A 27,359-nucleotide genomic window follows, 5' to 3' on the forward strand; every position below is an offset into this window, starting at 1 on the left:
CAGGCAGAAGATGAAGGAGGGATCGAGCGGGGTTTAAGAGCATCACAAAGGTGAGCTTGGTCCAGCCACAATCCAGGGCTCCCCATTGGTTTTAAGCTGAGTTTAGGGGGATACATCCCCGACCTCACCAGCATCAGGGGCCTGAGAGGAGCATCCCCAAGGACACGGGGTTGGCCGATGGCTTGATGGAGGAAGAGCTGCCAAACATCTCCTGGGAGGCATAGGTCAGGTAGAGGAAGCCATCCTCATCCTGGTTGTCCTGGTAGAGCTCCTGCATGGTGATGGACATGTTCGGCAGCCCCTTGTTGTTCACCAGCAGGTAGAAGGTCTGGGATGAGGCCAGGTAGAGCCGTGTTCTGCAGGGATGAAGGGGAAGGCAAAGTGTGGGTGAGCATTGCCCAGCACCAGGCGTATCCATGGGGATGCAGCTCCAGCTCTGGTGTTTCCCATTGGCTTCTCCCCGTGGGACCTGGCTTCAGGGGAGGCTCCATCCATACGGATGCTGCTCCAGCTCTGGTGTTTAATGGCTTCTCCCAATGGGACCTGGCTTCGGCATCGTGCCCCTCTGGTGCCACCCATCAAACAGGCATGGAGAGCCAATTGCCACCGCTTTCGCCAGCAAGGGTAGGGAACGCTGCTGGAGATGCCAATTGCAAAGGCTTCATTGCATGAGGCTGAGCTTAAACACCCACTAAACCCTTGCCCACTGGAGCAGCCAAAGGAGCTGCCATTCCAAGCTGGTTCCTAGGACCTAGACTGGGCTTTTGCCCTGACCCAAGGCTATGGAACCCCCCCTCCTTGTCTTGGGACCCCCCACTCACCGCAAGGTGACCACAAACTGGGACAGGGGCAGGTCCTGGGACACCAAATACTTGGTCCTGGTCAAGGGGGGCAAAGTCTTCTCCTTCTGGTAGCGCTCCACAACCACCTGCAGCAGGGAGGAGATGCTGGGGGGTGCAGAACGGAGCCCCAAAGCCTTTAGCAGGGGCTGCCCCTGCTTTGGAGGGCACAGAGGGAGGGGGTCGAGGCCTCACCGGGATCTTGTTGGGATATTTCATGCGGATCTCGGCCACTTCCTGCATCCTGGAGGCTGCGGAAGGGAAAAGGAGGAAATGAGCAGGGCCCATCCCTGTGTCCATGCGGGTCCCCCCTGCTCCAGGGACGCACCAAGGCTTTGCCTCTGCTTGAAGGGGCGAGAGGAGCTGCTGCTGTCGGGCTGCATCCTCAGGCAGGGACCACCCCAGGCAGGTGGTGCTGGGGTAGCTCCTGATATAGGCTGGTCCTGCCCCAGCTGGGGTGGGATGGGAGGAGCTGGGCTCTGATGAGGGAAGGGGAGGGAAAAGGGGAGAGAAAGGAAAAGGGAAGGGAAAAGAGAGAAGGGAAAAGGGGAAAGAGAGAAGGGAAAATGGAAAAGGGAGAAAGGAAAAGGGGAAAGGAAAAGGGAAGGGAAAAGAGAAGGGAAAAGAGAGAAGGGGAAAGGGAAAGGAAAAGGGAAGCAAAAAGAGAGAAGGGAAAAGGGGAAAGAGAAGGGAAAATGGAAAAGGGAGAAAGGAGAAGGAAAGGGGAAAGGGAGAAGAGAGAAGGGAAAAGGGGAAAGAGAATAGAAGAGGGAAGAGAAGAGAAGGGCAGAGAAGAGTTGGGGTTTGCTCCTTTGGCAGCCCCATGCAGGAGCTGGAGGAATGATTCCACTATGGATTAGACCATAACTGATGGGCTGAGGCTGCTCTGCACTGATGGAGAAGGGAGCCGGGGGGGGGGGATCCCTCTCTTCCCTCCGAGGTGGGATGAGGACGGATAAGGCCCTGCCCCAGCACATCAATCCCGGCCGGAGCCGGCCCCGGCATCCTTTATCCTGACACTTTCATTCCGGTGCTATCTCCGGGTGGATTTAATGAGGGCCTGGTGTCAGGGGGGACCCATAAAGCTGCCGAGACATTGGCTCATCCGCACGCTGCCAATTCCCTGGGTCAGGAGCGAGGCGGCTTTTGCAAACAGATTCGATCCCATTATGCCAATGGAATCCCATTTGTCTTGTTATTCCCTGGTTTTAAGCCCCCTTTGGCTCGTCATTCCTTGTTTTTCAAGCCCATTTGTCTCGTTATTCCCTCCCCCCTCCCCCCTTCGTTTCTCTTCCCAAGCCTCTCCTGCATCCTCCATGGGCTCCCACCCCTCTGCCAGCCCCCCGAAAGGGAGGAGGCAGAAGCATTCCAGCTCATTCAGACTTCAATCAGCCTCATTTCAATCAGCTCATTGGAATCACGGGTCCTGGAGCTGCTGGAGGAATGGGATGGTTTAGGAGGGATGCTCCTCACTGAGCATCCTGGCTGCATCCGCCGGTGTTATCCTTGAACATCCCAGTTGGGTTCATCCCTAGGGTGCTTTGAGCATCCCAATCCCATCACCCTGGGCTTTCCCCCTCCTGTTCCATGTTCATCTTTCATCTCTTTTACCCCTGTGCAATGGATGAGCCTCTGTTACTGCGCCATAAAAGAGAATCAGTCTCCCCTCCATGCTCATAGCTGGGCTGGGAAATGAGTTTGCAGCACAGATTCCATCTGCGTAGCAAATGAAGCCATTACAAATGTATCCCTCTCAATAAACTTCATCCTGGGAAGTTCACGTGGGATTCAAAGTGGGATTTCATGGAGGGGGATGAACGTTTTCCTCTTATCAATAAGCGGATAAATAATAAAGCATCTCTCCATTTGCTAATGGAAAGGATTGATTCCGATGCTCTGGGTTCCATTCTGCTCCCAGGACGTGCTAATGGCTTGGCTGGGAGCAGAAAAGGAGCTGGGGATTGAAAACTCAACCCGAAAATCTCCGTTTTCAATGGGTTCATTAACGGTGAGCATCTCTTGTTTATCAGTTTAACACCCAACCAGTGCTGCGGGGCTGGGCCGGGCGCTGGAATGTCATAGCAATGTGATGCCCTTCATTAGCAGGAGCTAATTCATTCCGGATGAAGGGAAATGGGGTTTCCATAGGTTGGGGTGGATTTTGTCGTCCACATCCCTGCTGTTGTCCCCTGTGTTAAACCCAAGCTGCTTGAGCCTCCCCCGTGCATCCTTCTCAAGCATTCCCAACAGGGAGGAGGCAAAAGCAGCCCAGCTCATCCCCATCCCCTCTGCTGCAGGGGGGTTTGCGTTGGCCGGGGGCTTCCCATGGGAGATGGATTTCCCTAGGGAATAACGAATGGGAATGATCTGAATGGGGCCATAAATAAGGAGCTGGAGGCGCGCAGGAGCGGCGCTGGGATTGGGGGAGGCAGAATCCATCCGGGATGAACCCTCATGGATAAACCCTCCCCTGCCCAAGTTCCCTTTTATCCTGGGGTGAGGCACTGGAATAAAGCCAGGTATTAACCCCCCCAAACCACCCCCCTTTAGGGGCCTTTAGTCCCAATGAGAGGATGAAGTGGGAATCTCAGCCCCAGCCGCAGGGGTTGGGAGAGGAGGGGCTGGGGATGCCCATTGTTTGGTGCAGCACTTCACTGGCTCTGTATTGCTGTCGGATCTATGGCACGCATCTATGTATGACCCACACGTGTATTTCATATCCTATTAATTATATTGCATTAATTTATATTGCATTGCGTTGCATTAATCACATAAACCATATTCTAGCTAATAAGTATATATTCTAGTGAAGATTTCTCCCTGTTCCAGCTAATACGTACCTATTTTAGACAAGATTTCCATCTATTCTAGTTCATATGCATGTTTTATACATTAAATTCCTACATAATCTAGCTAATAAATCTGTATTCTGGATGAGGTTTCTATATATGTATATGTATTGTATATATATGGTGTATATATATTATAGACAAGATTTCTATATGTTCTGGCTAATATGCATTATAGATGAGTTTAGGCAAGATGTTCTGGCTAATATATGTTATAGATGAGTTTAGGTAAGATTTCTCCATGTTCTAGCTAATGTGTCTATATTCTAGATGAGATTCCTCTCTATGTATCTATTATAGGCAAGATTACTATAGATCCTAACTAATTTGTATATATTATGGGTAATATTTCTCTATATTCTGTATTGGCTATATTCTAGATCAGGTTTTGATCCATTTGATTGAATGGGCCGCAGCAGGTATCTACCACCGGCGCCGTGCCCTGATTCCTGCCCTGGGGAGGAACCAGGGGTGCTAAGAGCCGGCTGATGGCCACATTCCTCCACCATCATCATTCCCAACGAGGGGCAGGGGGATGAGGGCTGGAATTCCAGCTTTTTCCCCTCCGCAGCCTGTTTTGGCGCCGCCAACCACACGCTGCCATGGGGATGAGGATGGGATTGGATAGGATGCGATGGGGATGAGGATGGAGCTGGGGATGGAGCTCCCACCGCTCGCCGCTTCCCGGCCATGATTAAGCCTCAATTACGGAGCTCCCGCTGGTTTTCCCTTGGGAGGAAAGTCCAGACACAGCCCCAGGGCTCTGCAGGGAGCAGGATCCGCGCCGGGGCCCCGGGATGGGGATGGATTTGCTGATGCTTCCCTGACGAAGCGCGTTCCTAACGGCAGGGCTGGCGCTTGGCGAGCCACAGACAATCCCACCCGGAGCACTGGGAATAAGGGAACACTTTGGATCCCCCTTTTGAGCACTATCCAAAGGGGCTGCAGGGTGTTCCCCCCTGCCAGCCCCTCCAGCTCCATGGCCAGCCGGGATGAGGGCTGAATAACCAATTCTGCTCCCGTTAAGGCTGAGCCTGCAGGAGAATTCCAATGAGCTGGAAAACCCCAGCCTGCAGGAGGAGTGATCCCAGGCTGTCTTCCGGAAGCGTTTCTACACGTGGGGGTTATTAAAGCCCTGGGTTATGGGGGGTTTTATCACTCCCCCCTTTCTGGTGTAGCCCAAATAGGGGCACCAAGGAGAAGCACATTGGGTTGGGGGCTTATTCCCACCTCAGCTCTAGGCATCGACTGAAGGTGCCTCCACTGCAGCACTGGCTGCATCCCTGCATCCCTGCATCCCTGGCCCTACACAAGGTTCCCCTCTAAGGACACCCAAGCTTGAGGGATGCAGGGGAAGGTGACCAAGGGCTGTCGGTGGCATCATCCTTGGGGAGGAGGTGGGATGGGACAGGGTGGGATGGGGGATGGAAATGGAGATGGGATGGGATTAGATAAATTGGGGATGTGGATGGGGTGGGATTTGATAGAATGGGATGGGGATGGGATGAGGATGAGATGGGGATGGGATGGGGGTGAGAGGCAGGCCCATGGCTGTTCCCTGCTCCCTTTGCACTGCAGCGCCAGTACCCACCACGTGCCTCCTGCAGAAGGGGCACCAGGGTCTTCTTCTCCCCCCGGACCTGTTGGTGTCCCCCCACCATGAGCTCTCTGGGACCATTGGAAGCTTTATTATGCCCATGGCGATGCTGCCTGCACAGCCCCTCTGACAGCTCCAGCCCCATTGCCCTCCATCCCCTTATGCCCTCCCAACCCATCTCTTCCACATCCCCTCCATCCCCTCACACATCCACTGGCAATTGATGAGGGGGGAGAAACCATCACCAGGAGCCCCATCAAACACCAGAGACTGGTTTTATTTGCCACCAAAATCGAGATGTGAATTAAAAGTAGGCAAATGAAGAGAACCCAAAACCCAACCGAGGTCAGCTCCGACGGAGGCCAACGGGATCCACGCGCCACGAAGGAGCCAAAGGAAGAGTCCAAACCATGAGAACCAAAGAGGAAAAGGAGGAAGGAAGAGGCCGGAATGGCTTAAACCAAAGAGCTGGGGATGGAGAACGGAGGCGCCGGGTCACAGCTCCCCCGAGGTCTTTATGACATGGAAGAGCGTGACGTTGTAGATGACCTGGTGGCCGTTGTTCCAAGTGTAAAGCACCCTCTCCCGCGGGTTGTAGTCCAGCATGGATATGTGGGAATACTGGTTGTGGAAGGGGATATCCGTGTACTCGTAGCTGGAAGTGTTTGTGTAGTAGGCAAAGTAGATCTTGGCGCCGGCCAGGTGGGAGTTGGTGACGTAGAGCGTGCCGCAGATGAGGAAGGACTCGCCGGCGCTTCGCTTCGGGTACCCGGTGTCCCAGCTCCGCAGCACCTCCAGCGTGTGCGGGTCCATGCGGCTCACCACGATGTTGCCGGCGTTCTGGTTCGTGGTGTACACGGCCCAGAGCCCGTTCTCGTCCACCATGAAGTCGATGTCGGAGAAGCCCCCCCAGGAGTAGGGGAAGGTGTTGTTGTAGCCGGCGCCGGGCAGGCTGCGCTGCACCAGCACGCTGCGGGAGCGGAAGTGGTACTTGACGGCGATGTTGCTCTGGTACTTGTTGTAGTAGAGGGAGCCGTTGTAGACCACGTGCCCGGTGCCGGCCCAGGGGTGAGGCAGGAGGTGCTGCACGAAGTTCTGCCCCGTCACGAAGTCGTTCATGGTGCGGAACTCCAGCACGCGCCGGCCCTTGTAGTAACCGTCCATGTACCAGACCTGCGGCGGGAGAGGGGCAGGATGGGGCCCCGCGGAGCACAGTGAGGGGGACACACGGACATGACCCGTGTCCACGTGTCCCGGGCACACGCATCCCTGCCCAGCACGTGCAGCCACGTGATAGGGAGTGTGCGTCGGGGGGGGTGGGCATCAATGGGTGCGTCAATGTGTGTGCAAGGTGTGTGCAATGTGTGTGCATCAGTGTGTGTGCAATGTGTGTGCATCAGTGTGTGTGCATCAGTGTGTGTGCATCAGTGTGTGTGCATCAATGTGTGTGCATCAGTGTGTGTGCATCAGTGTGTGTGCATCAGTGTGTGTGCAATGTGTGTGCATCAGTGTGTGTGCATCAGTGTGTGTGCATCAGTGTGTGTGCAATGTGTGTGCATCAGTGTGTGTGTAATGTGTGTGCATCAGTGTGTGTGCATCAGTGTGTGTGCATCAGTGTGTGTGCAATGTGTGTGCATCAGTGTGTGTGCAATGTGTGTGCATCAGTGTGTGTGTAATGTGTGTGCATCAGTGTGTGTGCATCAGTGTGTGTGCATCAGTGTGTGTGCAATGTGTGTGCATCAGTGTGTGTGCATCAGTGTGTGTGCATCAGTGTGTGTGCATCAGTGTGTGTGCAATGTGTGTGCATCAGTGTGTGTGCAATGTGTGTGCATCAGTGTGTGTGTAATGTGTGTGCATGAGTGTGTGTGCATCAGTGTGTGTGCAATGTGTGTGCATCAGTGTGTGTGCATCAGTGTGTGTGCAATGTGTGTGCATCAGTGTGTGTGCATCAATGTGTGTGCATCAGTGTGTGTGTAATGCGTGTGCATCAGTGTGTGTGCAATGTGTGTGCATCAGTGTGTGTGCATCAGTGTGTGTGCATCAATGTGTGTGCATCAGTGTGTGTGTAATGCGTGTGCATCAGTGTGTGTGCAATGTGTGTGCATCAGTGTGTGTGCATCAGTGTGTGTGCATCAGTGTGTGTGCATCAATGTGTGTGCATCAGTGTGTGTGTAATGTGTGTGCATCAGTGTGTGTGCATCAGTGTGTGTGCATCAATGTGTGTGCATCAGTGTGTGTGCATCACTGTGTGTGCATCAGTGTGTGTGTAATGTGTGTGCATCAGTGTGTGTGCATCAATGTGTGTGCATCAGTGTGTGTGCAATGTGTGTGCATCAGTGTGTGTGCAATGTGTGTGCATCAGTGTGTGTGTAATGTGTGTGCATCAGTGTGTGTGTAATGTGTGTGCATCAGTGTGTGTGCATCAGTGTGTGTGCATCAGTGTGTGTGCAATGTGTGTGCATCAGTGTGTGTGCATCAGTGTGTGTGCATCAGTGTGTGTGCATCAGTGTGTGTGCAATGTGTGTGCATCAGTGTGTGTGCATCAATGTGTGTGCATCAGTGTGTGTGTAATGTGTGTGCATCAGTGTGTGTGCAATGTGTGTGCATCAGTGTGTGTGCATCAGTGTGTGTGCATCAGTGTGTGTGCATCAATGTGTGTGCATCAGTGTGTGTGTAATGTGTGTGCATCAGTGTGTGTGCATCAGTGTGTGTGCATCAATGTGTGTGCAATGTGTGTGCATCAGTGTGTGTGCATCAGTGTGTGTGCAATGTGTGTGCATCAGTGTGTGTGCAATGTGTGTGCATCAGTGTGTGTGCATCAGTGTGTGTGCAATGTGTGTGCATCAGTGTGTGTGCATCAATGTGTGTGCATCAGTGTGTGTGCATCAATGTGTGTGCATCAGTGTGTGTGCAATGTGTGTGCATCACTGTGTGTGCATCACTGTGTGTGCAATGTGTGTGCATCAGTGTGTGTGCATCACTGTGTGTGCAATGTGTGTGCATCACTGTGTGTGCATCACTGTGTGTGCAATGTGTGTGCATCAATGAGTGCATCAATGAGTGTGCACCAAGGTGCCTGGACCCCAAGGACTGTGCGCCAGGGCACATGGACCTCAGGCAGCGTGCAGGGGCATCAGGCAGGGCCGTGGCATCCCCACGGGTGCCCTGTGCCACTCACCCGGGTGTCGGCGCTGGGCGTCATCGTGTCCGTCATCCACGACCCGAAGCGGGATCCGGATGCTCGGATGGTGATGGGGTTACTGACACCCGTCAGCTTCCCGCAGCCTGGAACGGGGCAGGGAACGAGTTTGGAGTTAGGGATGCGAATCAGGGATCAGGATGCTGCCTGGGTCCCCCTGGTCCCTGAGCGGGGAGGGACCACGACTCCCATCACCCCATGGACCCACAGGAGACTCAGGGGATGGGGACCGGCAGCAGGATGGGAAATGCTCATGGAAAAGGTCCCGGCAGCTATCTCTGAGGAAGGGGAAGTGGGGATCATACCCAGCTTCTGCATGCAGGCGTGCAGCCGGGCCTCCAGCATCAGCACCCGCTGCTGCAGCTCCTCGTAGTCGTAGGCACCCATCTCCTCTTGGATGGCCAGAAGGCTCCCGGAGAGGTTCCTCACCTCCTCCTTGAGGTGCACAATCAGCCTCGTGTCCGACTTGTACTGGTCCAGGACGGGCATCAGGGGCAGCAGCTCCGTCATCTTGTCCTTGAGCTCCTGTGTAAGGGGACACAAAACACCCCCAAGTGAAGCCCTTCCCGCAGCCTGCTGGTGCCTGTCCCCATGTCTGGGGTCCCTCTGCTCATCCCCAGTACAGCAGCATCCGTGGTGGCTGGGCACGGAGTGATGCTCTGCACGGAAGGGATGCAGGAAAGGGCAGGGCTGGTGCTGGGGGCTGAGAACAAGAGAGAGCTCTAGGTCAGGACCAGGGTGGCAAAATCACTGCAGCGATGCTCAGCTCTGGGACCACTGCAGGGATGCTCAGCCCCTGGATCACCACGGGGATGCTCAGACCTAGGATCACCACGGGGATGCTCAGCTCTGGGATCACCACGGGGATGCTCAGCTCTGGGATCACCACGGGGATGCTCAGACCTAGGATCACCATGGGGATGCTCAGCTCTGGGATCACCACGGGGATGCTCAGCCCCTGGATCACCACGGGGATGCTCAGACCTAGGATCACCATGGGGATGCTCAGCTCTGGGATCACCACGGGGATGCTCAGACCTAGGATCACCATGGGGATGCTCAGCTCTGGGATCACCACGGGGATGCTCAGCTCTGGGATCACCACGGGGATGCTCAGCCCCTGGATCACCACGGGGATGCTCAGACCTAGGATCACCATGGGGATACTCAGCTCTGGGATCACCACGGGGATGCTCAGCTCTGGGATCACCACGGGGATGCTCAGCCCCTGGATCACCACAGGGATGCTCAGCCCCTGGATCACCACGGGGATGCTCAGCTCTGGGATCACCACAGGGATGCTCAGCTCTGGGATCACCACAAGGATGCTCAGACCTAGGATCACCACGAGGATGCTTAGACCCCAGGAAGCCGTGGATAAACCCAGCCTGTGCCAGGCACCATGCCAGCACGGCAGGCAAACAGCATTGGGAAGCAGCAGTGGGGAGCAGCAGTGGGGAGCAGCAGTGGGGAGCAGCAGTAGGAAGCACGGCAGGGACCTGACCCTGGCTCCGAGCAGCTCCAGCGGGTCTCCTTTGCTCAAGGACGCTGTAAATCCACACCAACCCCGTCCCGCTCCGCATTCCACAGCTCAGGGGGATTCCTGGGAACGAGCCAGCCCCCTTCCTCCTTCCTCGCCTTTCCTTCTACCAGGGCAGCATTCCCGGGTCCTGCTGGGATCGCATCCCGGAGCGGGGCTCAGCACCTCCCGCTGTGATCACACCAGATCAATGTCTCGTCTCCAACCTCAGTACCTTGCATCCACCTGAGCATCCTCCAGCCCATTCCAGTGCCAGGAGCCGGCTGCTCCCGAGACAGAAACGCTCTTTACTTGTCAGGATGAAGCCTTGAGGCTCCCAAAATAACCCGGTGCCCGGCGGGGGGGTAATGGGATGTTCTGGGGACAGCATTGACTCAGAGGCTGCATTGATCCACACAGGGCGCTGGTGGGATCGCGGCTTTACCAGGGAATGTGGAATTCAAGAGGTCTGTTTGCAGCCAGATGGGCTGGGAATCGGCCATCTCTGCCCTGGGATCATTGCAGGGATGCTCAGCTCTGGGATCACCGCAGGGATGCTCAGCCCTGGGATCACCGCAGGGATGCTCAGCCCTGGGATCATTGCAGGGATGCTCAGCCCTGGGATCATTGCAGGGATGCTCAGCCCTGGGATCACCGCAGGGATGCTCAGCTCTGGGATCACCGCAGGGATGCTCAGCCCTGGGATCACCGCAGGGATGCTCAGCCCTGGGATCATTGCAGGGATGCTCAGCTCTGGGATCACCGCAGGGATGCTCAGCCCTGGGATCACCGCAGGGATGCTCAGCCCTGGGATCATTGCAGGGATGCTCAGCCCTGGGATCACCGCAGGGATGCTCAGCCCTGGGATCACCGCAGGGATGCTCAGCTCTGGGATCACCGCAGGGATGCTCAGCTCTGGGATCACCGCAGGGATGCTCAGCCCTGGGATCACCACAGGGATGCTCAGCCCTGGGATCATTGCAGGGATGCTCAGCCCTGGGATCACCGCAGGGATGCTCAGCCCTGGGATCACCACAGGGATGCTCAGCCCTGGGATCACTGCAGGGATGCTCAGCCCTGGGATCACCGCAGGGATGCTCAGCCCTGGGATCATTGCAGGGATGCTCAGCTCTGGGATCACCGCAGGGATGCTCAGCCCTGGGATCACCGCAGGGATGCTCAGCCCTGGGATCACCGCAGGGATGCTCAGCCCTGGGATCATTGCAGGGATGCTCAGCCCTGGGATCACCGCAGGGATGCTCAGCCCTGGGATCATTGCAGGGATGCTCAGCCCTGGGATCACCGCAGGGATGCTCAGCCCTGGGATCATTGCAGGGATGCTCAGCTCTGGGATCACCGCAGGGATGCTCAGCCCTGGGATCACCGCAGGGATGCTCAGCCCTGGGATCATTGCAGGGATGCTCAGCCCTGGGATCACCGCAGGGATGCTCAGCCCTGGGATCATTGCAGGGATGCTCAGCCCTGGGATCACCGCAGGGATGCTCAGCTCTGGGATCACCGCAGGGATGCTCAGCCCTGGGATCACCGCAGGGATGCTCAGCTCTGGACCACCGCAGGGATGCTCAGCCCTGGGATCACCGCAGGGATGCTCAGCCCTGGGATCACTGCAGGGATGCTCAGCTCTGGACCACCACAGGGAAGCTCAGCCAGGGATCGTGGGATTCAAGAGGCATTGGAGTGGGATAGACTCACCTGGAAGCTCTTGGCATTGAGGCTCTTCTGGCTCTCAGCAGCCACCTTCAGCCTGGAGTCCAAGCCCTTCATCAGGGCCTCGGTGTTGCGGACGTACTGGAGGTCCCGGTATGTGCGGAGGTCCAGCACTTCCATGGACTGAGAAATGTTCTGCACCTGCACGGAGGGATGGGGGGGGGATGAAGCCCTTGCTCTGTTTAAGCCCTTTGCTGCTAACAAATGGGGAAGGGACATCCCAGTACCCCCATCCTCAGGGCACCAATGGCCAAAAAGGAGCAGTCCCTTCCCCCTGCAGCATCAATCAGTGCGGTTTACTCCTGCTTCAGCCGTGATTTGGGGTTTAACCCCCCCCCCAGCCTCAATCAATGCATTTTCACTCCTTCATTCCATCAGCAACCGAGGTTATTTTACTTCCAGGCTTCCAAACGGCACCGACGTGATCATGTTCCTCAGGCACTGATTTATTTATTAGCACCGGCCCTGCTGGTATTTATGGAGCTGTGGAAAGGAGCTCCTCCCGAGGACGGGTTGCAGCGCCTTATAATACAGGTTTAATGGGGTTTGTGGTGTGGGAGAACCTGGGGAATGAGGGAGCTCTGTCAGGAACAGCCTCAAGCGTTGCTGCAAAGCCCATAGGGAAGAGGTTGGGATCATGGAGCCGCCGTGGGAAACCACCCTGCTTCCATTGGACATCATTTTGGCTCATGGGATGTGATCCCAGAGCTCGTTTCAAGCCGTGTTTGATCTGTGTGAGGAGGGCACCATGGGAACAAGATGCGCTGCGGTGACACCGTAATGGGTGCAAATGGGATGCTCGGAGCAGTGAGCAGCAGGATAGGACTTCCAGTGCTTAAAGGAGCTATAGGAAACCTGGAGAGGAGCTTTGGGCAAGGGATGGAGGGATGGGACAATGGGAACGGCTTTAACCTGCCAGAGGGGAGACGGAGATGAGCTCTTCCCCATGAGGGTGCTGGGACACTGGGATGGGTTGAACAGAGAAGGTTTGGATGCCCCATCCCTGGCAGTGTTCAAGGCCAGGTTGGAGCATCCTGCTCCAATGGAAGGTGCCCCTGCCCACGGCAGGGCCATGAATGAGCTTTGGGCTCCCTTCATCCCCAGCGTCCCCATCCCCATCGGGCTCGGCCTCACCTTCTCCATGAGCCGCCGGAGCTGGTGGCTGCGCAGGTCCCGGGAGCAGGAGCCCTGCACCGGGATCACGGCCGTGCACAGGCATTTGCCATCGGGGGCTTGTGCCGAGGTGTAAACCTGCCAGCCCTCGTCGGGGCTCTGGAACAGGGTCTGCGGGACACAGCAGGGAGGGGGTCAGATGCCGGAGCCACAATTCCCAGTGCCCAGAGCATCCCAGCCCCTCCAGTACCCACAGGGGCTATAAGAGAGATGGGAAGGGGCTTCCTTGCTCTCATCCCATCCTGTTCCGAGGTTTTCCCTCCTTCCAGGCCTTTTATCCAGGGTCTTTAATATCCACCCCCCACCCCCCAAGCTGGTTCTGCTGTAACCTGCTCCAAACAGGGTGATTTCAGCTTCCTGGCTGCGAAATGACAGTGAGAACGATGAGGAAATGCTCTTCATCACCTCCCACCTTCCTCCCTCCCTCCCCTCCTTCCTCTTCCTTCCTCTTCCCGTGTTATTCCCCACTAATAGACTTGACGAGGCAGGAATTGCTTCTGCTGCAGATGAAGCGGAGCTACGAGTATTGGTTGTTAATTCCTTCCCTTTGGATCCTGAGTCCCTTTGACAGTGGTGGGACCCAGCCACCCAAGCATTCCCTTTCCCCATCCAAGCATTCCCTTTCCCCATCCAAGCATTCCCTTTCCCCATCCAAGCATTCCCTTTTCCCATCCAGTTGTGGCTTTTCCAAGGATTGGGGGGGGGGACACCGCTTCAGACTTTGCTGCCCATTCCCTCTTTCCAGCTGCATCCCACCACATTCAGCCCCAAAACCGAGCGGAGAAGCATCATTTCCTTCCCTGCCTCCCTTCTCCTGATGCATTCATGACACGATCCAGCGGTTTTCCATGGGGCCTTTTAGCGTTTCATGGGGAATTCATAATCATCCATTATGAAAATGAGGAGCAAACGCCTTGCTCACCCAAAGGGGGAACCATCCCTTCCCCTGCAACAAGCTGGGGTCCACGCTTGGCTCCATATGTTTCATATAGAAGGGATTTATTGAACGCGGTGGGGGCCAAACCTGGCTCAGGGCTGGGATAAACGACCTGGAGGTGCTTTAAATCCTGCATTTAACCGAGGGGAGGGCAATAAAGGGCTCATTCAGCCCAGCAGAGCTGGAGCTTGGTGATGCAGGGGACCAGGAACAGTCCCTTTGGATGCGGTCGGCATCGCACCGGCGGATGGCACCGCGCCAGCTGCAGCAGGTGAATTGATGGGTGCCTGCTCATCACATCCCTACGTTGGGAAAGGCTCCCCCCATCCAAAACCGGGTGCAGGAAGGGCTCAGCAGCCACATCCAACAGGTCCCACCCCAAGGAGCACCAAAAGCTTCGTTTCTTCCCCCAAAAATGAGCCGTGTGGCGCATCCGGAGCCGCCGAGGAACCGTTTCCCTGTCGGCAGCAGGCAGACATCAATACTTTATAGAGGGCTAATGCATAATTGATGCCGGGATCCAGGGCTGCAGGAGCTCTGGAAGCTGCCAGCGCTGCTCCGCCTGCACCATTGGGCTTCACCCAGCGCTAAGAGCTGGGGTTCATCCCCAGCACCCCGGGATGCGGGCGAGCGCTGGACCCGGGGCGATGCGCTCCGGCCGCATCCAGCCCTGCGGAGGATCCCATGGGATGGAGCTGGGGCAGCGCTGCCTGCGCCTGCCCATTGCGGCGCCCCGGGGGTGGGGGGGGAGCCCCGGCGGCATCAGCTGAGGTTAAACGCAGCCTTTGCAATTAATAACGGGGTTATTAATTAGAGCTCCCTGGATCCCGCGGCTCGGCACGGGAGGAAACTGATGCTACCGGAGCCGGGGGGAGCTTTCGGAGCATCCCGACCCTTCTCAGGGGTCCCCAAGCAGCCAGAGCCGGGGTTCGGGGGTCCCAGGACACCCCGGATCGGCCCCGCAAGAAGCCACCGCATCCTTGCTCCTTCTTTGGGAGCCACTACAAAGGATGCTCCGGTATCCGGTCAGTCGGGAACCGCGGTCCCGGTGCTGCTGATGGCGAGGCCTGAGGCTGGGGACATCCAGCTCCGGACAAGGAGCCGCTGTCGTCTGGATCAGGGGCTTCCAGGGTCCCAAAGAGACGGGGAAGGGATGCGCTGGGGACCAGCGGCACCGGGGTAAGGCAGCAGCAAGGGGAAAGGCGCTGCTCGGCGGAACCCAGCTCCCGGAGCAGCATCGCAGCCCCCGGCTCTCGTCGCGCCCGTTCCAGCCGCATTAACGGCGGTGATTGATGGCGTTACAAGGAGCACCGAAGGGTGCTTAATGAGGAGCCAATTACCGGGGCGCCGTTAATTGCCCCGCAAAGCGCCCGGTGAGACCCTGGCGCCGCGCACCGGGCTGCGGCGATGGAGGCATCGTCTGCGCTCATCCCTTGGGAACGGTCCCCATCGGGGTTCCCGATCGGATGGGTCATCGGGGCTTGGATTGGCATCAGCCCAAGGCAGGTCGATCCCAAAGGACCCAGCACCCCCAAAACCTGCCCCCACAAGCACAGCCCCCCCCCCCCATTGCTCTCAGTGGGGTGAAGGAGAATTTGGGGTGCCCCGAGGATGGGGAGGGAGAAGCCCCCAAGAACCGCGACCCAGGGTGCGAACCAAGGGGTTCACCCCCTCCTCTGGCCAAAAGCACCTCCAGGTGGGGGTCCAGACCCCCCCCCAGCCCCCAGAAACAGGGGGAAAAAGGGGGTGAGGAGCCCCCCATGGGGGTCTTCTCCATTGGAAGCCCCCAGCCCCCATGGGGGGCTCCCCTTTAAGGGGATCCCTGTGCAGGAGGGGGGGTTCCATGGTCGGGAATCCCCAGTAGAGCCGCGGGGGGGGGGGGGTCCCGGAGCACTTTGCTTTGGGAAAGGAGGATGTTGGGGTGCCCATGAATGGGGGGGATGAAAAAAACCAACGGGGGTCCCCATACACGGAGGGCGGAAGAGGGGGGGTCCCGATGCCCTTCGCTTTGGGAATATGGGGTGCTCATGAATGGGGGGTAAGAAGAAAGCGAATGGGGGTCCCCATACCCCGGAGGGGATGGAAGAGGGGGGGTCCCGCTGCACTTCTCTTTGCGAGCAAAGGAGGATGTTGGGGTGCGCAGGGGAAGGCAAAGGGGGGGTCCCCAGACCCGGGGATGGGGGGGGCTGTCCCGATGCGCTGCATCCGCGGGTGCCGGTACCGGTGGCGCAGCTCCGCGCCGCATCCCGGTCATTCCCCCCCCCCCCCGCCCCGCCGCGCTCCCGCTCCATTCCCAGCCCCGGTCCCGGTGCTCCCCGTTACCGGGGCTCACTCACGATCTTCTCGGAGGTGCCGGCCCGGGACACGGCGGTGCCGTTGAGCCCCACGAGCGAGGGCAGGGTCTGGGACATCCAATTGGTGACCATGGCCATGGTGCTGAGCACGGCCCCGATCTTCAGCAGCGGCACCGTCATTTCGCCGCCGCCGCCGCCTCATGCCCATCACACCCCCCCCGCCCGGTCCCTCCCGTTTAAAAACACACCCCCCCCTTAACCCCCCTCCCCGGTACCGTGGTACCGGTCGCGCCGCCTGCGAGCGAGCCCTTTATAACGGGCCCGGCGCCGCTCCGGAGTGACGTCGGCACCGCTGGCCCCCGGCCAGCCCGGTACGGCCCCGGCTTGGGGCGGTCCCACCCGGCACGGCCCCGGCTTGGGGCGGGTCTGGTCGGTGCGGAGCAGGGGATGGGGAGCAGGACCTCGGAGACCCCCGGTTTGGGGGTGCAGCACCCCCATAGATCCTAATGTAGGGGAGCAGGACCCCGGATACCCCCGGTTTGGGGGTGCAGCACCCCCATAGATCCTAATGTAGGGGAGCAGGACCCCGGATACCCCCGGTTTGGGGGTGCAACACCCCCATAGATCCTAATGTAGGGGAGCAGGACCCCGGATATCCCCGGTTTGGGGGTGCAGCACCCCCATAGATCCTAATGTAGGGGAGCAGGACCCCGGATACCCCCGGTTTGGGGGTGCAGCACCCCCATAGATCCTAATGTAGGGGAGCAGGACCCCGGATACCCCCGGTTTGGGGGTGCAGGACCTCCATAGATCCTAATGTAGGGGAGCAGGACCCCGGATACCCCCGGTTTGGGGGTGCAGCACCCCCGGGCTCCCCTGCTCCCCCTTACTCTGGTGCAGCACCAAGGACCTCGCCCCCCCCCCCAAGCCTGATGTGGAAGCTGCAGGGCCCCCCCCCAGCACCCCCAAATCCTCATCTCCACCCTCTCTCCAGGGACCCCCCATCGCCCCCTCCCTTGGCATCGGGGTCCCCCCGGACCCCCCCAAACCCCTTCCGGAGCTCAACCGGGGGGTGCCCACCCTGACCCCCCCCACCCCGGTCCCCGCTTTGGCTTTGAGCATCCTCGCCCCGTTTCCGCCTCCGTCGCCCGACGCCGCGGTCCCGCAGCGCCACCGCGTGGGGAGACGGGAGCAGTGCAGGGGGTCCCATGGGGAAAGCCCCCCCCAACCCCTCCCCGGACCCCCCCAGTGCCTCCAAACCGCGGGTTTTTGGGGGGCCCCCCTCTGCTTTTGGGGTAACCAGACCCAAACGTGGCCAGGGACGAGGTGGGAGCCACCTCTAAGACCCCCCCTCAAGCACCCAGGGGCACCCAAAGCGGGGATGTGACCCCATAGGGGACCATCGGGTGTCCCCGCTCTCTGCCCCCCAACAAGCAGCTGCCGCATCAAGGACCTGGTTTGGGGGGGGTTCACCCCACATCTATGGGGCAGAGCTTCCCACCCCCCATCTCACACTCAAAGGAAGGGGGGGGGGCGCACAGGAGCACTCCCAAACCTCCTTCATCTCTTCCTCGCCCCATTGCAGTGCCCCCCAAGCCATTGCAACCCCTCCTAGACCCACATCCTGCCCCACAAAAGGGGGCGATTCTGGGGTCCCGCATCCCCGCTGCTTGGGGATAGGAGGCGGGGGGGGGGTAGGACCACACTGGGGACCCCATCCCAGCCCCAAACCGGCTCCAGCATCGCAATGGCACCCCCAAACCTGGGGAGGGGCTGCAGGGGGGACCCCGCCTGCCCCCCCTCATGCATATGCAACAGGCTGCAAAGCGGCCACTGAATATTCATCAGGGAACGGCTCCATTGCCAGCAGCGCCAGGGCCCTGGGTGGCTCCGACCCACATGGAGGGACCCCCCCCCCCCCGCCAAACCAGCCCCATCTCGGTGCCGGTGGCATTCCCAAGGGATGGGGCCATGGAGCTTCCCCCTCGCCTCGACGCCTCCACAACAACGCATGGACCACGCGTCCATCCCCGCGCATCCCTATGGGGGGCACCGATGGGTACCTACCCCCCCCCCCCATGTAGGGTATCCCTATGGCGGGCACAAGCAGCATCCCACATCCACACCCAGCCCATGGGATGGATCCCGGCCTTTCCCAGCCCTCCTCCATGTGCTGCTCCCGCCACGGCCGCCCATCACCCACGTGTCACGGCGCCGGGTCCCCGCTGTCCTCATGGCGGGTGGGGGGGTCCATGGGTGCCGATGGGGGGGGGGACACGGGGATGAAGCCAAATCCCCCCCCCCTACACTGGGCACGGGGAGCACCCCCGGGCGCACCCCTCAATGGGGCGGCCCCGTTGTCCCCACCCCGGGGACACCCCCGGTGCTAACGGAGAGGGGAGGGGGGGAACGGAGAGGAACCGATCCCCCCCCCCCCCCCCCCAAACCGCCCCGCTCCGCGGCGCCCCCGCCCGCCCTTACCTGCATCGCGGGGGAACCGGCGGCGAGGAGGAGGAGGAGGCCGGGGAGGAAGCGCATCCTGAAGGCACCGACCCCGGAGCCGCTACCGGAGCCGTTACCGGAGCCGCAGCCGCTTCAGCGCCGCCGCAGCCGCATCCCCGGGCCGGGCCCCGCCGTCGCCGCCGCCGCCTTTGTCCGCGCCGCCTCTCCCCCCCCCACCTCCGCCCCGCTCCGACCGGTACCGGCCGCTCCCGGCTGCAGCAGCGGCTCCGGTAACGGGAGCTGGAGGCGTCGGAGCGGGCCGGGAGGGGCGGAACCGAACCGGGAAGCGGCCGAGGGGCACCCGGGCCCCGCTACGGGGTCTCGGGGGTGCGGGTTTGGGGGCACCGGTCCCCGGAGATGGGGGTTTGGGGAAGGGGGGGGGCAGCCCCGGTCCCGGTCCCCGCTCCGAGGTCCGTGGGGATGGGGTTTGGGATCGGGATGCTCCATCGGAGGATGACGGATGGAGAAGGGGGGATGCAGGGGAGCAGCCTCAGGGTGTCACGGAGCCCGGTTTGGGGTGCGCAGCCCCCCCCCCCCCCCATCAAACCTGCCCCATTTCCATGGAAACCATCGAGAATTGGTGGGGGGAGACACTTGGATACAGGTTTTATCGGACAGCAACCGGCATCGGAGCAAGGTCCCCACCTCCCCGTGTCCCCTCTGCCGTGCGCCTGGGGGGGGGGGGTCCCCCATTTCGCACCCCCAGCACGGACTGAAGGAGGAGGGGGTTTTAACCCATCCCACCCTCGGGAACACCGGGATGGGCTTCACCGAGGGCACATCCAGTGCTTCACTATGGGAGCGTTGTAGCACCATGGGCAAGGGGGGGATGTCTTGGACCCCCTCTTTAACTTGCGAGGGGGGCCCTGCCCCGGTTGTGTGTGTGTGTGTCCCCCCCCAAGCGGGGTGTATAAATAAGGGGGTTCCGTGCAGGCAGGAGGGGCAGCTCAGAGTCCTGAGTATTCCCTGGATCAGCATCCTTGGCACAAGGCGGGGGCTGGCGGAGGGAGCAGGGACCCCCCCCCCGGCTCCATCCCATCCCATCCCATCCCATCCCATCCCATCCCATCCCATCCCATCCCATCCTGTGCGCATCAGCCCCTGAAGCAGACGGGGCCCAGCTCGAAGCCGAACTTCTGGTTGGTGCCCCCGAAGTCAAGCACGGCCACATCCATCAGAGGGAACCGCTCCACGCGGGATGAGGCCACTTCCAGCACCGTCCGCTCCTGGCCGCGGCGTCCCTGCGGGAAGAAGGAGATGAGCGGCTCCCATAGGAGAACGTTGGGAATGGTCAGCTTGGAGCAGCTTCCGTACGGAGCCAGGCGGGGAACATTGGGGATGGAGAACAGAAGCTGCGTGGAGACCTCGGAGCAGCTTCCAGTGTCTGAAAGGGGCTACAAGGATGCTTGGAGAGAGATCTTCATCAGGGAGGGATGGGTTCGGGTTGAAACAGGGATGTTCCGGTTGGAGATAAGGAAGAGGGCAGTGGGACACTGGGAGGGGTTGAATGGAGAAGGGTTGGATGAACCATCCCTGGCAGTGCCCAAGGATGGGGGCTCCCTGGCTCTAGTGGGAGGCATCCCTGCCCGTGGCAAGGGGTTGGAACCGGGTGAGCTTCAGGTCCTTTCCAACCCAGCCCATGCCATGGTTCTCATCCTCTCTGGAGGCTGGGATGGGGAAGGGGGATAAGGGAGGTGATGGACGGAGGCCCGGACCTGGCAGCCGTCGTGCAGGGCACGGATGGGGGCTGCGGGGTGGTTGTGTCCCAGCTCCTCCTCGTTGGCCGCACGGAAGCGCAGGGCCCTGGCGAAGGTGCCGGCGCCGGCATCGAACCAGGCAGCAGCGTTTTGGCAGCTCAGGGTGAAGTTCTGGCGGGCGCCGGCGCTCAGCAGCCGCAGGAAGGTGAGCTGGGGCACGGGCACGGCGTTCCCATCCGCATCCACGTAGGAGAACTGCAGGGAAGGGTGGGATGGGAGCCCCGGGGATGCCACGCACGGGGCTGCCTCGTCCCCTGCCTCGCACCCACCTTCCTGCCCCGTTTGAAGGCGCTGAACCACGTCCCCGGTTTCTCCCTGCTCCAAGCAGCCAAGCGGACCTGGGAGGAGGCCAGAGACAGCGTTGGCTTGGGAAGGGGAAGCTTTTCCAAGCCCTTTTCCCCCTTGGAATATTCCAGCTGCCCGCTCACCGCCTCCAGCTTCTTCTCAGGGAACAGACAGGTCTCGCCGCCCGCCGTGAAGTTGCAGAACACTCGGAAGGCGTCGCGGGAGCAGCCCTGGTTGGGATCAATCCAGTACTGCCCTGGGAAGCACAGCCACGGGGATATGGTCCAGGCCATCCCTGAGCACCGCGGAGCATCCCTGCATCCCCTCGGCGCTCACCGTCGCGGAGGTGTGGGTGGCAGAGCCGCAGCTCGCTGCAGACCCGCGCCGGGCTCTCGGCGGTGCCCAAGGGCCTGCGGAGCTGCTCCACCTCGGTGCGGAGGGACCGGAGCGATGCCAACGCCTCCTCCAGCCCCTCGGGACCCGGGGGGGGCTCCTCCCGTTCCCCTTGGACCCCCGCGCTCGCCCGGCGGTGCCTCCGGTGCCCGCTGGAGGGCAGCGGCTCCAGCAGCTCGGCCGGGCGGCCCTGGGATGCAGGAGGAGGATGTGGGGCAGCGATGGGATGAGTGGGGGGACCAGGAGGTACCAGAGCATCCTTTTACTCACTGGTGGTCCCGGGGGGCCGGGGGGGCCGGTGTCACCTCGGGGACCAAGAGCACCCTGTAAAAGCAGAGGACTCAGCATCACGGTACCCACTGTGGGCAATGGGGAAGGATGGGACCCCCCCCCCCCCATCTCCCGCAGCACTCACCGGGGAGCCTTTGGAACCCTTCTGGCCCAAAGGACCCTGTGGGGAGGAGAAAGGTGCTGGATGAGGACCCCACTGCAGCATCCCATGACCCCTCAGTGGGGCTTGGGGTCCCCCCTGCCCCACACAGCGCGGGGAGATACTCACCAAGAGCCCGGGGGGGCCAGGGGGTCCGGGGGGCCCCGTGGGTCCAGCCAGGCCCTGTGGGTAAGAGGCAGCATCACTGCTGTGCTCAAGGGGGGGCCTGGACCTTGTGTCCCCCCCTTTCCCCATTCCCCCCAAGCTTGGGGGTGACACCAAACACTCACAGGGTCCCCTTTGGGTCCGGGGGGGCCCTGGATGCCGGGGAGCCCCTGGTCTCCTTTCTCCCCCATCTCTCCTGGTGGTCCAATGAGGCCAATGAGGCCAGCGTGGCCCTGGGGATAAAGGGCAGTGGGAGGCAGCCCCAGGACCGGGGATGGGGGGGCTCGGGGACCCCCCAACTTGTGCACGAGCATCCCCTCATCCCACCTTATCTCCTTTGTGGCCGGGGTCTCCCTTGAGGCCGGGCAGCCCCATAGGACCCTACAAGAGGCCAAGTGGGTGTCAAAGGGACCTGGCTCAGGTCCCCGGTCCCCAGCGCTCACCCACCCCTCACTCACCATGGGGCCGGGGGGTCCCGCTTGGCCCGGAGCCCCCAGCAGCCCTTGTTCACCCTGCAAGAGACCCCAATGTGGGAGAGGGGCCTGAGGCTGAGCCCCCCCCCCCCCCCCCCCCCCCCAAAGCGCTGATGGAGGGGTCTGGGGGTCCCCAACTCACGGCAGGGCCGGGGATCCCGCGCAGCCCCTCGGGGCCCGGTTGTCCCGGTGCTCCCTGGGCTCCCGTGGGACCCGGCTTCCCCGGTGGCCCCTCGGTGCCAGGGTGTCCCTGGGGACAGGAGGACAGAGCTGGGTCCGGCTCCAGGCCGCTGGAAGCGCAGGGATGGGGGCGGGATTGGGGGGGTTCCCATCACTGCTCACCTTGGCCCCCTTCTCCCCTTGACGGCCCTCGCGCCCCATGGGTCCCATGGGTCCCTGGAGGAGGGGACAGGGACAGCGGGAGCTGCGGCAGCCCCGTGTCAGTGCTCGGTCCCTCCCCGCATCACCCTGCCCCTACTCACCCTGCGGCCGGGGGGACCGGCGGGACCCGGCTCCCCCGAGGCGCCCGGAGGACCCTGCAATGAAGCCAATGGAGATCGGGATGAGGGAATCCCACACATGGGATTGGGGGGGGATGTCCAAGAGCCCCCCAGTGCAGGGGGGAATGTGACCAGGAGCCCCCCAAGTTGTCCCACTCACAGGAAGGCCGGGGTCCCCGCTGTCACCCTTCTCTCCAGCAGCACCATCCAGACCCTGTGATGGATGAGGGATGGATGAGGGATGGATGGATGGATGGATGGATGGATGGATGGATGATGGATGATGGATGGATGATGGATGGATGGATGATGGATGGATGGATGATGGATGGATGATGGATGGATGATGGATGGATGGATGATGGATGGATGGATGGATGGATGGATGGATGGATGGATGGATGGATGATGGATGGATGATGGATGGATGGATGATGAATGGATGAATGGATGGATGGATGATGGATGGATGGATGGATGGATGATGGATGGATGATGGATGGATGGATGATGGATGGATGGATGGATGGATGGATGGATGATGGATGGATGGATGATGGATGATGGATGGATGGATGGATGATGGATGGATGATGGATGGATGGATGGATGGATGGATGGATGATGGATGGATGATGGATGGATGGATGGATGATGGATGGATGATGGATGGATGGATGGATGGATGGATGGATGATGGATGGATGATGGATGGATGGATGGATGGATGGATGGATGATGGATGGATGGATGGATGATGGATGGATGATGGATGGATGGATGGATGGATGGATGGATGGATGATGGATGGATGATGGATGGATGATGGATGGATGGATGATGGATGGATGGATGGATGGATGGATGGATGGATGATGGATGGATGGATGGATGGATGGATGGATGATGGATGCATGATGGATGGATGGATGATGGATGGATGATGGATGGATGGATGGATGGATGGATGGATGGATGGATGGATGATGGATGGATGATGGATGGATGGATGGATGGATGGATGGATGGATGATGGATGGATGGATGATGGATGGATGAGGGATGGATGAGGGATGGATGGATGGATGGATGGATGATGGATGGATGGATGATGGATGGATGATGGATGGATTAGGGATGGATGGATGGATGGATGGATGGATGGATGATGGATGGATGATGGATGGATGGATGGATGGATGATGGATGGATGGATGGATGGATGGATGAGAGATGGATGGATGGATGGATGGATGGATGGATGATGGATGGATGAGAGATGGATGGATGGATGGATGGATGATGGATGGATGATGGATGGATGGATGGATGATGGATGGATGATGGATGATGGATGGATGGATGATGGATGGATGATGGATGGATGGATGATGGATGGATGATGGATGGATGAGAGATGGATGGATGATGGATGGATGGATGATGGATGGATGGATGGATGGATGGATGGATGATGGATGGATGGATGATGGATGGATGGATGGATGGATGGATGGATGGATGGATGATGGATGGATGGAGGATGATGGATGGATGGATGGATGGATGGAGGATGATGGATGGATGGATGGATGATGGATGGATGATGGATGGATGGATGATGGATGGATGATGGATGGATGATGGATGGATGGATGGATGGATGGATGATGGATGGATGGATGGATGGATGGATGGATGATGGATGGATGGAGGATGATGGATGGATGGATGGATGGATGGATGATGGATGGATGGATGGATGGATGATGGATGGATGGATGGATGGATGGATGATGGATGGATGGATGGATGGATGGATGATGGATGGATGGATGGATGATGGATGGATGGATGGATGGATGGATGGAGGATGATGGATGGATGGATGGATGGATGGATGGATGATGGATGGATGGATGGAGGATGATGGATGGATGGATGGATGGATGGATGGATGGAGGATGGATGGATGATGGATGGATGGATAGATGGATGGATGGATGGATGGATGGAGGATGATGGATGGATGGATGGATGGAGGATGATGGATAGATGGATGGATGGATGGATGGATGGAGGATGATGGATAGATGGATGGATGATGGATGGAGGATGGATGGATGGATGGATGGATGGATGGAGGATGATGGATGGATGGATGGATAGATGGATGGATGGATGGATGGATGGATGGAGGATGATGGATAGATGGATGGATGGATGGATGGATGGAGGATGATGGATAGATGGATGGATGATGGATGGAGGATGATGGACTTCACTCCAAGGGTGACTGGGGACCACTCACCGGCACACCAGGGTCTCCAGGGGGACCAGGATCCCCAGGGAATCCAATGGGACCCTGCAGAGAGGGAAGAGGACACAAGTGTGGGGCTGGGAAGCAGAGGTAGGGATCCAGGAGGGAATGGATCCCAGGCTCCTCCTGCTCCTCACCAGCTCGCCTTTGGCTCCATCCTCTCCCGGTGGGCCCTTCTTGCCAGGGGGTCCAGCAGCCCCGGACTGCCCCGCATCCCCCTTCTCCCCCACATCTCCTTTGACACCCTATGGATGGGGATGGAGGGATCACATCGGAGCAGGGAATTCGGGGCAGGAAGCCCTTTAATGGCAAGGCCTTGTCCTCTCTGGGCTACTCACGGCTGCTCCAGGCTCTCCCGGTGCTCCCGGATCTCCCGCTTCTCCCGGCTCCCCCTGGACGAGAGGAAAGCCGTGGGGCTGATGCTGCAGGAGCCCCAGCCTCACATCTCCCTCCCAGCATGGCCTTACCTTGTCTCCCACAGCACCCGGTTGTCCCACGCCGCCCGGCATTCCCTGAGGACCCTGGATGCAAGAGGATGCAGGGAAGCAGGGATACCCGGGGGGGGGAAACCCCACATTGGGGGCAGCTCAGCAGCATCCCCAGCGCTGTCCTCACCTCAGCACCACTGGGGCCTTGTGGTCCACGGGGTCCTGGTGCGCCGGAGGGGCCCTATGGGGATGGGAAGATGGGGTCAGATGGGAAAGGGCAGTGAATTGTGCAGCTCCCATGGGATAGGGAATGTGGGAAGCTGGGAATGGGCCGGGAGGAGGCGGAGGGGATGGAGGGGGGGAGGAATGGGATGAGCATGGGCTTTGCTTACCAGGGGGCCCACGTCTCCGTTCTCGCCCTTCTCGCCCGGGGGGCCCGGCATTCCCTATGGGATCATGGCTTAGGGTCTGGCAGCCCCATTGCGTGTCCCAAGCCCCATTCCAGCCCCATTCCTTACCTGCAGGCCGGGGGGGCCGCTCAGGCCGAGGTGACCCCGCGATCCCTCATCCCCTTTCTGCCCAACCATTCCGTGCTGCCCGCGGCGTCCCGGCTCCCCATCGGCTCCCTGCACAGGGAAAGGTTGGGATCGGCCCCATGGAATCCCAGGGTGTGGGGCGGGAGGGCAGGGAATGGAGCTGGGAATGGGCTGGGAAAGGTGCTCACCGCAGGCCCGGGATGCCCGATGGGTCCTTGGGTTCCTGTGGGTCCCGGGGGACCCTGCGGGGCAGAAGCAGCCTCATAGGGGTTAGGGCAGCTCCCAAGCGCATCCCAGCTTCCCGCTCCCGCGTCCCACATTCCCGGAGCACTCACCCCATCGCCCTTGTCCCCTTTGCTGCCCTTCTGCCCGGGGAGCCCCATCTCGCCCTGCCAAAGGGAATGGTGGGAGCCAGGGAATGCTGCCATGGCCGGGCAGGCAGAGCCAAGGAATTCCCAGCTCCAGGGAAACCTGCCACCACCTGGGCAGCAGTGCCAAGGAATGCTGCCAGCACCGGCAGCCCGGGGAAGCCCTGCTCCCGGGAAGCCATAGGGAAAACCTGCCCCATCCCACGCCCTCAGCTCTGGGATGGGGCTCGCCCCTGGTGCGCATCCCGGGGTGCATTCCCTGTGCTGATGGGAGCCATCCCATCCTCCTGGCTCACCTTATCCCCATCTTCTCCAGAGGGACCGGGGGGGCCGCCTGGACCCGGCAATCCCATGGGACCTTGGAGCCCATCCTGCCCAGCCGGACCCATGGCACCTCGCTCACCCTGTGGGCAGGAAGGGGCAGGATACCCTGGGATGCAGGGATAACGGAGACCGGAGCACAGAGGGGACATGGGGGACCCCCCCTTTGGAACCTACCGGGGACCCCTTCTCGCCTATGGGACCGGGGGGTCCCTGTGCCCCCCCCCGGCCGGGCATCCCGATGCTTCCAGCAGCTCCCATGGGACCTCGCTCTCCGGGGGGGCCCTATGGAGAAGACAGAGATGATGGGGGGGGGGGGCGGGGAGAAGGAGGAAATTCCCAACCTTTGGAAAAGGCACTTTACCAATGGAACCTTCTTCCTGCATCAACCGGGATGCAATGGGGCAAACCCAAGGGAACCACCCCCCAAAACCTCGGGATTGACCCCCCCGGGTGCTCCGTACTCACTGTGGGTCCAGGGGGCCCGGGGGGTCCTTCCCCCCCTTTCAATCCAGGAGGGCCCTGGAGGAGAACATGGAATGCGTTGGGAAGGAGCTCGCCCTGAGCAGCACAACCAGGCCCTGGCCGGGCACTGACCGTGGCTCCGGATGCTCCCCGGCTGCCGGGGAAGCCGTGGATGCCGGGGGGGCCGCGCTTCCCGGGAATGCCGGCGGGGCCGGGATCACCCTGCGGGGTGGAGGGAGGGAGGCGCTGCTGTATCCTGTAGCGCTTCCAGAGCTCGGGAA

At 60.1% G+C, this 27,359-nt stretch overlaps 3 protein-coding genes across 3 annotated transcripts in view; all 3 read right to left on the reverse strand.

The window, feature by feature from the left end:
- Positions 1–133: 133 nt before the first annotated feature.
- LOC308231090 (microtubule-associated protein 1 light chain 3 gamma-like) lies at positions 134–5,430 on the reverse strand (the record flags this gene model as incomplete). Its single annotated transcript, XM_080636200.1, has 4 exons — positions 134–356; positions 822–928; positions 1,035–1,090; positions 5,280–5,430. 4 exons carry the CDS (start codon positions 5,428–5,430, stop codon positions 134–136), a joined length of 537 nt encoding a protein of 178 aa, XP_080492326.1.
- A 350-nt stretch (positions 5,431–5,780) lies between these two features.
- Positions 5,781–16,315, reverse strand: OLFM2 (olfactomedin 2; the record flags this gene model as incomplete). Its single annotated transcript, XM_080636172.1, has 6 exons — positions 5,781–6,458; positions 8,464–8,570; positions 8,790–9,009; positions 11,717–11,872; positions 12,866–13,015; positions 16,178–16,315. The coding sequence occupies 6 exons, from the start codon at positions 16,313–16,315 to the stop codon at positions 5,781–5,783; spliced, it is 1,449 nt and encodes a 482-aa protein (XP_080492298.1).
- A 3,416-nt stretch (positions 16,316–19,731) lies between these two features.
- The window catches only part of COL5A3 (collagen type V alpha 3 chain), a gene marked incomplete at both ends in the record, with an annotated part of 30,760 nt that continues 23,132 nt past the window's right edge, over positions 19,732–27,359 (reverse strand). The window contains 27 exons of the mRNA XM_080636201.1: positions 19,732–19,878; positions 20,353–20,589; positions 20,664–20,732; positions 20,823–20,935; positions 21,016–21,262; positions 21,343–21,396; positions 21,488–21,523; positions 21,632–21,685; positions 21,793–21,900; positions 21,995–22,048; positions 22,126–22,179; positions 22,283–22,390; positions 22,483–22,536; positions 22,623–22,676; positions 22,801–22,854; positions 24,952–25,005; positions 25,098–25,205; positions 25,299–25,352; positions 25,428–25,481; positions 25,576–25,629; positions 25,781–25,834; positions 25,907–26,014; positions 26,113–26,166; positions 26,260–26,313; positions 26,589–26,696; positions 26,791–26,898; positions 27,082–27,300. Coding sequence (XP_080492327.1) covers positions 19,732–19,878; positions 20,353–20,589; positions 20,664–20,732; positions 20,823–20,935; positions 21,016–21,262; positions 21,343–21,396; positions 21,488–21,523; positions 21,632–21,685; positions 21,793–21,900; positions 21,995–22,048; positions 22,126–22,179; positions 22,283–22,390; positions 22,483–22,536; positions 22,623–22,676; positions 22,801–22,854; positions 24,952–25,005; positions 25,098–25,205; positions 25,299–25,352; positions 25,428–25,481; positions 25,576–25,629; positions 25,781–25,834; positions 25,907–26,014; positions 26,113–26,166; positions 26,260–26,313; positions 26,589–26,696; positions 26,791–26,898; positions 27,082–27,300 — 2,472 coding nt within the window. The remainder of the gene's footprint in view (positions 19,879–20,352; positions 20,590–20,663; positions 20,733–20,822; positions 20,936–21,015; positions 21,263–21,342; positions 21,397–21,487; positions 21,524–21,631; positions 21,686–21,792; positions 21,901–21,994; positions 22,049–22,125; positions 22,180–22,282; positions 22,391–22,482; positions 22,537–22,622; positions 22,677–22,800; positions 22,855–24,951; positions 25,006–25,097; positions 25,206–25,298; positions 25,353–25,427; positions 25,482–25,575; positions 25,630–25,780; positions 25,835–25,906; positions 26,015–26,112; positions 26,167–26,259; positions 26,314–26,588; positions 26,697–26,790; positions 26,899–27,081; positions 27,301–27,359) is intronic.

This window comes from Psittacula echo, assembly GCF_963264785.1.
Source record: "Psittacula echo genome assembly, chromosome: 30".
NCBI classification, from domain to species: Eukaryota; Metazoa; Chordata; class Aves; order Psittaciformes; family Psittacidae; genus Psittacula; species Psittacula echo.